The 10,808-nt window shown below is 34.6% G+C and overlaps 1 protein-coding gene across 1 annotated transcript in view; it reads left to right on the top strand.

The window, feature by feature from the left end:
- The first annotated feature begins 502 nt into the window (after positions 1 to 502).
- LOC106872744 (U4/U6 small nuclear ribonucleoprotein Prp31) overlaps positions 503 to 10,808 on the top strand; it is a 32,186-nt gene continuing 21,880 nt past the window's right edge. The window contains exons 1-6 of the mRNA XM_014919832.2: positions 503 to 630; positions 2,573 to 2,749; positions 4,944 to 5,001; positions 6,663 to 6,746; positions 9,281 to 9,378; positions 10,161 to 10,270. Coding sequence (XP_014775318.1) covers positions 2,582 to 2,749; positions 4,944 to 5,001; positions 6,663 to 6,746; positions 9,281 to 9,378; positions 10,161 to 10,270 — 518 coding nt within the window. The 5' untranslated portion in view covers positions 503 to 630; positions 2,573 to 2,581. The remainder of the gene's footprint in view (positions 631 to 2,572; positions 2,750 to 4,943; positions 5,002 to 6,662; positions 6,747 to 9,280; positions 9,379 to 10,160; positions 10,271 to 10,808) is intronic.

Below are 10,808 nucleotides of genomic sequence, written 5' to 3'. Positions count from 1 at the left end.
TCCTGTTCTTATTTACACTTTCACCCTCCGCAAAAAAAATTCCAAATTTTATTTAATTTGCTTTGCGGGAAGGACTGTTCCAATGAAGTCGTGTATTGTCCTTGCCTTCGAAACGTGGAGTAGATGGAACAGGGACAACTGATGAAGTGAAATATTCTTTATGTTGCATGTCTCGTTTCTCTGTTTGTTTTTTTCGTTGTTTGAAAGAAGTTCGTTTTTTGTCTTCGTCTTTATGTTTTCGTTTCTCATTGTGTTTAACGTTTTTGTGATGTCCTGTACCCATAATGCATGTATGTATACATATAGATGTAGGTATGTACATATATGTATGGATATATATCCATACATATATGTATGGATATATATATATGATCGTTTGTAGAAATACATAAATCCGGAGGAGAAGCACACTCTACCTCCACTGTGTGTGTGTGTGTACACCCCCCATCTCATTTCTGATCTAAAATTCTAAAATGTTGACCTAAATTAGTAATCACAGTTAGAAGCTGGGATATCTATTATTCGTATAAAACTTTCGATCAACACCGGTGACAAAAGAGTAAACTACACCGGTAAACAACTGTTTAAGCATATTTATTGCGTTGTATTTTGAAACAGTGAACTAATTAGGTATGTTGTTAACACCTTAATTATTTTCATTATTCTGTATTATTTGTCGTCCGTTTTTATGTTTTAAATTTATGTTGTGAATTTACTTGGCTATTTTGCAATCAAAGTTGAGGAAAAGTCAACGAAACAGCATGTGTCCTCAGCATTCTTTTATTGTTTGATAGCAAGGATATCACATTATGGAAAGATAGATGTGTCGTTTAGTTTGTAACTTGACAATTTGTCTGTATTGTTGTTTAGCTCTGAATCAGCTTTTATCATGTATATATATCATCCAAAGCGTAGCTAGCAAATTTTTCCAGGAACCGGTAAAGTTTTACTATTACACTCGTCACACTTTCAACGAGTGATTTCCGATTATTTTTGATGGTCAGATTCGTTCAAAACATCAAAACCTATGGGCAGACTTAAATTTATCCTTCAAATTTAGACGGGTTTAACACTAAAAATTTATCCACGAACCTCATTATAAAATGGGACCTGGCGTCTTCGTTTTGTATATAATTTGAAGAAAGTTTAGCTGCTGTTTCAACAAAATAGAACAACCACACTGAATCCTCCCTGAAGTGGTTCATATGTTTATATTTGTTGTTGAATGTAATATTTTTATTGTCTTTTTTTTTCTTAATGTTCTATCGAAGCAATGCTATAAAACCTTTAAGAAAGGACATATTTACAGTTTTGTACTGAAGGGAGACTACAGTGTCCAGGCTTTACTGGACGCGATGTATCTTTTATATTGATACTGCAACACGATAACAATCTTTTGACACTTTCATAAATAACTGATTACACATTTTTCTCTCTTAAAGAAAACTAGTAGTGTAATAAGTGAGTTTGTGTTTAAAATATTTAATTAGAAATAAATATTCAACAAAGCAATAAAAGATCGTTTTCTTGGGTAGATGACGTCTCTGATTTAAGTACGTGTTACACTGTTATTTTCGCTTTCATACAAAACTAGATATATTCATTCAGCCTACAAGAAAAGATGGAGAGTGATGGTGAGGCACAGTGAGTAATATTTACTGCATTTTTGACTTTGAGAAAAAATGTTTTTTACAAATGTTCACTAATGTATCAGCTAAGCAAATGAGCTTCAGTGAATGCATTTAAAACAGTATAACACATCCAAAACACTATTTCAGAAAATAATCTGTGTTCTCTTTGAGCATATAAAAGACAAATTTAGATGGGGCAAAATGAGTAAGACAAGATAATATAAATTTGTTTTTTTAGTTCTCCAGAATTACATTTGGAAAAAGACTCGTATAAGTCAATATCCATTTATAGACATCAGAAATGCAAAACAAAAAAAAAATTTAATTTAATATCTAGGTCAAATGAAAGAGGATCATGGAAAAATGACACATGATATGCAATTAACAAAACTTGGCTAAATCTAAAAACTCAGCATAAAATATTCTTTATAGCTTCTTCATGATCTGATGTATTTAAGCACCATGCAATTAGAAAGAGAAGAAACTATTGAAATTAGTTATTACTCATTTTGCCCCGATTTGGACTATTTTTTTAAATTGAAAATTATTAAATTAGACATTAAGTGTGGGGGAAATTGACTTGGAATCCACAATTGAAAAGAATATTGATGGTTAAATATCAAAAGTTATCCAGATATTTTATTAGCAATTTCAATTATAATCGAGTTAAAAGTCAAGGAAAATTTTCTTGAAACAAAAGTACTTGTCACCTGACTATGTTTTAAATTCTCTGTTTAAACAGCTATGCTAACCCATTTTTATTCTCAAAGATGATGCAACAATACAAAATGATAATGCAATAATTCTAATGTAATGGTTTCAAACAGAGAAAATCAGAAATTACTCATTTTGCCCCACTCTCCTATTGAAATACTAAAATTTTTGTGTTTCTTTTTATATTATTTTAATCGTATTTAACTACTTTATTTTTTTATTTTTAGGTGTGACTTATGTCTCTGGCAGATGAATTGTTGGCTGATTTAGAAGAGGGTGGAGAAAACTTGGAAACTCAAGACATTGAGCAAGAAGATGTTACCGAGGTGTCTGATACAGTTATGGAAGTTGACACTACCAAACATTCTGTGCGGAGTGTTGCCAAGCTCAGAGATAGCACAGAGGTTCATAATTTACATTAATTAAATTTCTTTTGTTAAAAGACAGCCAATAGTATTAAACACGTTGAAACTGCAAGCATCATTCCTCTGAGGTTAATAAAATAAAGTACCAGTCAAGTACTGGCATTACTGGTATCACCTTTATCCCCTCCTCTCAAAATTATTGGCTTTGTGCCTCAACAGAAACATTGTTATTATTTGATAAGAGAAAGGCGGTGAGCTGGCAGAATCGTTAGCATACCGGGCGAAATGCTTAACAGTATTTCGTCTTCTGCTACATTCTGGGTTCAGATTCCACCAAGGTCAACTCTGCTTTTCATCCTTTTTGGGGTCAATAAATTAAGTACCAGTGAAACACTGGGTTTGATGTAATCAACTAGTCCCCTCCCCACAAAATTTGAAGGCCTTGTGCCTTCAGTAGAAAGGATTATTTGGTGTTAGAATAAGGTAGCTAGCTGGCAGAATCATTGCCATGCTAAACGAAATATTTAGCAGCATTTTGTCTGTCTTTACATTCTGAGTTCAAATGCTGCCAAGGTCAACATTGCCTTTCATCCTTTCAGGGTCGATGAAATAAGTACCATTTGAGCACTGGGGTCAATGTAATTAACTAGAGCCCCCTCCCCTAAAATTTCAGGCCTTGTGCCTATATTAGGATTATTTAGTCAGAGAGAGAGAGAGGCAATACAATACCCATAGCCTTTGTTAGTCCTCTCAGATTGATAAGCTCATTATGTGTAAGTTTTAACTTGAACTTCTGTAAATAAAGCATAGAGAAAATTTCAGAGTTTTACAATTCTAGAAAAAAGCGTGGCAGTTTTGGGATACAGTAAAGAGAAGAAAAGAGAGGTGGTGGACTGTATCAGAAGTTGTACTTCCCTAGGTAATTCAGGAAAACAGAAGTTATTGTAGATGCAGCAGAAAGAATAAACTGCATCTGTGAATGTGTGGTTGTAGCCTGTTGGGGAATAATCTACTCGATGCCCCTTGCTCTAGTGCAGTCTACTACATTTGGCTGTGTAGTAGCAGTACCACTTTCCCAGATATGTAAACATTACCTCAGTATGGTTTTGCTTTAGCTTTATAGATAGCCATTCTTAGTGACTGTCATATGTATGAAGAAGGCTAATTTATAATCAACAAATTCTAAATCAGAGATAAATTGGGGAACAAATGCAATGGCTGAGAAGTGACAAATAGGAAAATATGTATAATATAATGTTTCTAATGTGCCTATGTCTTAATCAGATAACAGGCTTGATTGTAGAAAACTTGTCTTGATAAACTCCATCTAACCCATGAAAGCAGAGAATTGTGGTCATTAAAATGATGATAATTAACTCATACAAACAGAAGAGTAAACTATCAAAGCTAACTTATTGCTATGCTTCATGATCTTCTGCCAACTTTGCAGAAAACTGGTGACTGCCATTTCTCAACCAAGATGAACTTTTCGGAAGTACTTGTGCCACTTTATTTCCTTTCAGTTATGATTTCCACACATCTACAACAACACAGCAAAAATTCTAAACTTTTCTTAAAATGGATTTTAAACAGAAATAATTTTCTCTGCAAAAATGTGATTATACACATAATGTATAAAAAGAATGGAATATCATTGCAAATTTAGTGATTTATGTATACTCTGACATAAACTATGACTATAAAATAAGAATGCAATAAGATAGAGTAGGGTCAGTTTTAAGTATTTTTTTTTTCTTTTCTCCATTGCCAGTACCTCCTGACTGGCCTTCGTGCCGGTGGCACGTAAAAGCACCCACTACACTCTCGGAGTGGTTGGCGTTAGGAGGGGCATCCAGCTGTAGAAACTCTGCCAAATCAGATTGGAGCCTGGTGTAGCCATCTGGTTCACCAGTCCTCAGTCAAATCGTCCAACCCATGCTAGCATGGAAAGCGGACGTTAAACGATGGTTAAAAATTGGATCTTGTGTTTTGTCCAGAAAAATAATAGTCTTTAATAATATCTATTTCTTTCTATTGGCAGTAGATGAACAATTTGTAAGAAAGTGGAATAGTCATTTGAATTAACTCTTAGTTAATTCAGTTGACTCTGCCATTATAGTTTATTAGATCAACTTTTGTTATAAAGAATTAAGTCCTGTATTGTACTATTTTTGTAATTCAATAATAACTCAGTAACATTGAATCTTTTTTGTTTTTTTTTTATCATTTCAAGCTTAAATATGTTTTGCAAGAAATTGAAAAGTTTTCTACCATGCAACGGAAAGATGGAGGTAAGTTTAGATTTTCTTTTTATTTAAAAAAAAAATAATAATAAAAAATTACATTTGTAGAAATATTTATTTTTTCCTTGTGTAATTGAAAGAGAAAATGAACGAAGTTAAGTCTTTTGTATTACTGGTATTTATTTTACCAGCCTTAGAAAGGTAAAGACAAAAACAGTCCTGAAAGAACACTCATGAGGAGAAACAAAATTAAATGCTTTTATATATATAGTCAAATGGCTTACTATTTCTACCAATAAATCATTTTTCTTTTTTAGTAACCATTTTCCCCTGTTAACATGGTTTGTACAGGTCTGTAATACAGCATATTATCATTCTTCTTCATCTTATATCATCTCATGTGAGAGGCTCAGCTTACTATAAGGGGCACCCTCTCTGCTCACTATTTCTAATATACCTACTTTGTCTTTTTCTACATGGGTTCTTGGATATTTCCCATTCTCAGCATACAATATACTTTCACATTCAACAATTGTATCTCTTTATTTGTTCAACATACTGCTCAATATTTCCCATCCTTCAAACACCCTGGTACTTCAAATCAGCTAAATTCTATACTGACTACTCTTGCCAGCAAATAGGATTCACACTGACTCAGGCAAGACAATTATGTGAGTGAAGCCATCCTCCAAAAAATATACCCTGCCATATTCAGGTGTAGGCATAGCTGTATGGTTAAGAAGTTTGCTTCCCAGCCACATGGTTCCAGGTTCAGTCCCCTGCATGGCTCCTTGGGCAAGTGTCTTGTACTATAGGATAGGTCAACCTATTTCATTTGATTTCTCTTTAAAACCTTTTACTCCAGACCAGATCTTTTTGTTTTTTTGCTATTTATTTCTACCAAGAGCATTAGATTCATTTTTGCATGGTATATTCAACTCCCCAAGACTGGTTTTTAGCAAATATTTATATCATATGTTTTTCCTTTGCACTGTTTTTGCTTCCCAGCAGATAGCTCACCTTAAAAAACATGCTTAAGGATTATGCTCATTCCTCATTTGTAATAAATGACCAGTCCACCTCAGCTGATGGGAAACCAGCATAGTATGAATGGTTGAGATTCCTGCTCTCTCTAAAACTTTTGTATTAGGCGTAAGCAATCCTCAGAATTTGACAGACACTTTTGGTGAAAGTGCTCTAAGAGTTTTATTTAGTAGTTGTTAACAGTTCATGTTTCTGCCATTAAACAAAGGAGGATAGTACAAATCCACAACAAACCAAAGTTTTTGTGCTGACCTTAATATGTCATTATAATCACATACAATTTCCTCTTCGTACAATTAGCCCAATGATGCAAAGATCATTCCAGCAGACATGGCCAAGTGCCAAATTTGTTAATAAGATATCTAAATCCCACATTGGTCTAATAAGATGTTGTTTTGTCAAGTATTTAGTATTTAACAAAGACTTTCTTTCAAGTTACGAAACAATTTGTCATGATATTAGAATTTTCTTATTGTTAAATTAAATTTCATCAAACTATTTCTCTATCATTTATGACTTTATACACTCCTTATAATTTTCTCTTGTATCATACTATATATTCTACACACACACATAAATATATATATGTAATACAAATAATTTTGTTTCTATCATTTACTATTGTATAGTATTATAATATTGAATGAATTGATTTTAATTTCCAGTCAGTGGTCCAGTTGAGGCAGATCCAGAATATAAACTCATTGTTGAAGCTAATAACATGACTGTTGAGATAGATACAGAAATCAGTAAGTGATTTTGTTTTACCTTTGTTTGCATAGACTAGGGTGGTTGGTGTTTGGAGTAGTAAATTTGGACATTTCTATATTGCTGAAGTGAGATGGGTTTTTTTTCTAACTATAATTATTTCTCAGTTATATATTTTTCCTACTGCAAACCACTCACTGTGAAGTTGAACTTGGCAAGCTGAGTTGTTATGCATCTAACTCATCTGGCTCAAAGGCTTAACACAACAGGTGTGTTGAGATTTTGAATTCATGACCAGTAATGGTTTCTAACATCAATGCAAAGCTATAGCTTATTATACCGGTGAGGGGGGTGTGGATTTGGTCAACTACAGTACTTGACTGGGGCACTACTATCAAGACTTCTAGTCAGTCATATCAACCCCATTGACTATTTCAGATTGGTACTTATTTTTATCAAATGGTTACAGTTACCTTTTGATGAAAAGAGACATTATTGTATACTAATATGTACACACACAAAATGAGCTTTCACACAGTGTCTATCTACCCGATTATACTCACAAAACGTCAACCAAGAGCTTCAATAGAAAACATTTACCTGAGGGGCTGCACAGAGGTTTTGTTTATGGAACCACATGATTATGAAGAAAAACTTTTTAACCACACATCTAATCATTGTTGCCAATAATAAATATTATTTCTACTTCAAACTTCTCTCATCCTTGCAAACATGGAGCCCCATGCGTGAAAACTAAGTGGATGAAGAATTTATTGTAGCCTTAGATGAACTTCATGACACGATCAGGTATTTAAGTGACCTGATTAGTGCTGGATGAGGTTGTAGAAAAGCACAGTAGCCAGAGTAAGAAAGGGCATTAAGGAATTTGACAGCAAAAATGGTCCCACTGTACATGAAAGGCAAACTGCATAAAACATGTGTAAGAAATAGATGCTGCTTGATAGCAGCATCTATCACTGGTGATTGCATGTGGAAGCTGGAGAGAAATCTAAGTGAGCTTCATACACTGGATATGCTATGTCAACTGCATGAGAGGCTGAAAAAGTAGGCAAGGAGTGGCTGTGTGGTAAGCAGCTTGCTTACCAACTACATGGTTCTGGGTTCAGTCCCACTGCGTGGCACCTTGGGCAAGTGTCTTCTACTATAGCCTCGGGCCGACCAAAGCCTTGTGAGTGGATTTGGTAAATGGAATCTGAGAGAAGCCCGTCGTATATATATATATATATATATATATATATATATGTGTGTGTGTGTATATGTTTGTGTGTCTGTGTTTGTCCCCCCAACATAGCTTGACAACCGATGCTGGTGTGTTTACGTCCCCGTAACTTAGCGGTTCGGCAAAAAGAGACCGATAGAATAAGTACTAGGCTTCCAAAGAATAAGTCCTGGGGTCGATTTGCTCGACTATAAAGGCGGTGCTCCAGCATGGCCGCAGTCAAATGACTGAAACAAGTAAAAGAGTAAGCATTAAAAGTGTCGTCATGCATATACAAGGGAGACAACTATACTGATATCATTCAACGTCTACTTTACTTCCATGCTTGCATGGGTTGGACAGTTTTTGAGGCAGATTTTCTATGGTTAGATGCCAACCCTCACCTATTTCCAACCAAAGTAATACTTTCCCATGACCAGACATTTTCATGCAGAATATTGGAAATGAATGACAGTGACACTCATTTACATATATCACACGATTTCAAGATAAGGAAATTCACACACATATCTATATAACAAATTTCTCTCAGTTTCCATCTACTAAATCCACTCACAAGGCTTTGGTCAGCCTAAAGTAGATGACACTTGCCCATGGTGCCATGCAATGAGACTGAACCCAAGCAAACTTCTCACTACGTAGCCATGCCTGCACCTCTGACTGTGAAAATTCTGTTTGCTGTCAGTAGAGGTATGTGTTCAAAAGGAAAACGTTCGGGTGAAGCATTATAGCCAGACCCCAAGACACTAGACTTCAAAGAAAAGATGCAAAATATGACTGGAATGGTTGGTACTGACACTAATGAGATTGCCATGTAGCTTGCAGGAGTAAGATTCCTTTCAACTGAATAGGACTACACTAAAGAAGTAGGTAGCTTTATGCTAAGTTATGAAAGAAAGTGCTAGAACAGGTTTCTTACTGTAGACTGGGAGTTAACAGGGTGTAGTCAGAAAGGGCGATGAGGATGTTGGTGACAAGTGTTGTGGGGAGGAGGTTTGGAGGAGGCAGAGGATGAAAGAATGTATGGGGCAAGTGAGGGATGAGGTAGTGGAGACGAATATACTGAATAATGAAGGGGGTGATCAATAAAAAAACTAATAGTTGGGAGGAAGGCAGGAGAAAGTAGATGATGAATGTAGAGATTGGATAAGGCTAAGGAGTGAAAATAATGAAAGGTGAACCTATGTATATATGTAATTGATAGAAAGCTTCTGATAAAATTAGTTAATGAAAGCTATTTTTAAATTCAAAACTGATGTAAGTAATGCTACATATTTTGTATCAGACATAAACGTTTTTTGTTTTTTTTTTTGTTTTGTTTCACTTAATGAACAGATGTTATTCATAAGTTTACCAGAGACCACTATGCAAAACGTTTCCCAGAATTGGAGTCACTCATCCCTACTCCGATGGAATATGTGAAAACTGTAAAAGTAAGTTTTAGTCTTCTTTAATATATATATATTTTTGCCATGATGTGGTTATAAGTTTGTGGAAGAGTAGTTTGAATTCCAATTAAGTATTTTTTTTTTCATTTCCATTTCTGATTCTAGAATAAACTCAGAAAATTTCTGTTTTACATTTCCTGCAAGTTGGATGTTTTAAGAATTCAAATGTTTGCAGGAAACTTCTCTCTGTATGCCATTTTCCTTTAACAGAATTCATTGTGTGTGTGTGTGTGTGTGTGTGTACACATGGTCATTTGCATTTCTTAGGTCATTGTCTTCAAGAGAAAAGTGATGACCACCCTCAATTTTTAACAATGAATCTTTGTTGGGATTCCTTTTATCACAATTATATTTTAATTTATCCATGTTAATCTTCGTGAGTTGGGAGAAAAACTATTCCTTGTTCATTTTACTGCATAGCAAAAATATCTACAGTTGAATTTTAATCATCATTTTGCTGCAAATTAAATAAACAAGAAATACGATTTCTCCCCATAGATACAGGTGTTGCTTTATGTGTGTGTGTGTATTTCTGTAGAAGATAAGATACATATTTTGTATAATTAGTTCTTTGTAATCTAGATAAAAATCTTCAAGAAATTATGGAAATTATTAGTGTTCTTTCTATTGAATTGTAGATGGGAATAATAAAAACAGCACATTGCATATATCTTCTAGCGTAAACTTCTTATAAGTAAAACAATTGAAATATATGTTATTTGTTACTGTCAGTGGCATTTTTAAATAGATTTGTATGTCTTTTGCAGGAATTGGGAAACAACATTCTGGAGAAATCAAAAAGCAATGAAGTGTTACAAGAAATTTTAACCCCTGCCACATTGATGGTTGTTAGTGTAACATCTTCTACAACACAAGGGTAATAACTGATTCTTCAGTACAAATCATCATTATTATTTATCATTATTTTTGCAGAAGTAGATAAACAAAACTAATATAACTAATAAAGAGGTTCTTCATTCTTGTGTTCTCATTATATAAGAATATCACTGTTATCTTTATCTTTTACTTGTTTCAATCATTTGTCAACCACTCTACAGGATGTATAGGGTACATTTCTTAGGATCAAGAGGTCTCTTTAGTATTGCTGAGAGCAAGAAACCTCTCTGGTGCTGATGCCACAATATAATTCACCCAGTTCGCTCTACTGCAGAAACCAAGCCAAAACTGAGATGTGTTCCTCCAACCTATCTATCATCATCATCATCGTTTAACGTCCGCTTTCCATGCTAGCATGGGTTGGACGATTTGACTGAGGACTGGTGAAACCGGATGGCAACACCAGGCTCCAGTCTAATTTGGCAGAGTTTCTACAGCTGGATGCCCTTCCTAACGCCAACCACTCAGAGAGTGTAGTGGGTGCTTTTACGTGTCACCCGCACGAAAACGGCCACGCT

Source organism: Octopus bimaculoides, chromosome 2 (genome assembly GCF_001194135.2).
Source record: "Octopus bimaculoides isolate UCB-OBI-ISO-001 chromosome 2, ASM119413v2, whole genome shotgun sequence".
Classification (NCBI taxonomy): Eukaryota; Metazoa; Mollusca; class Cephalopoda; order Octopoda; family Octopodidae; genus Octopus; species Octopus bimaculoides.
This window is presented reverse-complemented; position numbering and strand designations above follow the sequence as displayed.